General features: G+C 55.6%; 1 protein-coding gene across 1 annotated transcript in view; it reads left to right on the forward strand.

The window, feature by feature from the left end:
• LOC103925930 (embryonic pepsinogen-like) overlaps window positions 1-288 on the forward strand; it is a 3,774-nt gene that overhangs the window by 260 nt on the left and 3,226 nt on the right. The window contains exon 2 of the mRNA XM_009334733.1: window positions 145-288. This exon is cut by the window's right edge and continues 11 nt beyond it. Coding sequence (XP_009333008.1) covers window positions 145-288 — 144 coding nt within the window. The remainder of the gene's footprint in view (window positions 1-144) is intronic.

Consider the following 288-nt stretch of genomic DNA (forward strand, 5'->3'; position numbering starts at 1 on the left):
CCCCCTGACTCAGTGGTTTGGGGGGAGTCCGCTGTGCTTCTGCTGTCGGATCAGCGCAAATATTGAAGGTGTCAAATGCTGCTTGCAGGAGCTGCAGGCAGCAAAACCTCGTCTAACTTATTTTTCCCTTGGTGCTTGTGCCAGGCTGCCCTTGGAAAGGGGGAAGAAGCTGAGAGAGGTCCTCAGGGAGAAGGGCTTGCTGCACCGCTTCTTCCAGCATCACCGCTATGACATCGGCACCAAATTCCCGCATGCTTTTCCCAATGGGACTGAAGTGGCCACTGAGCC

Source organism: Pygoscelis adeliae, unplaced genomic scaffold, assembly GCF_000699105.1.
Source record: "Pygoscelis adeliae isolate BGI_AS28 unplaced genomic scaffold, ASM69910v1 Scaffold482, whole genome shotgun sequence".
Taxonomy (NCBI): Eukaryota; Metazoa; Chordata; class Aves; order Sphenisciformes; family Spheniscidae; genus Pygoscelis; species Pygoscelis adeliae.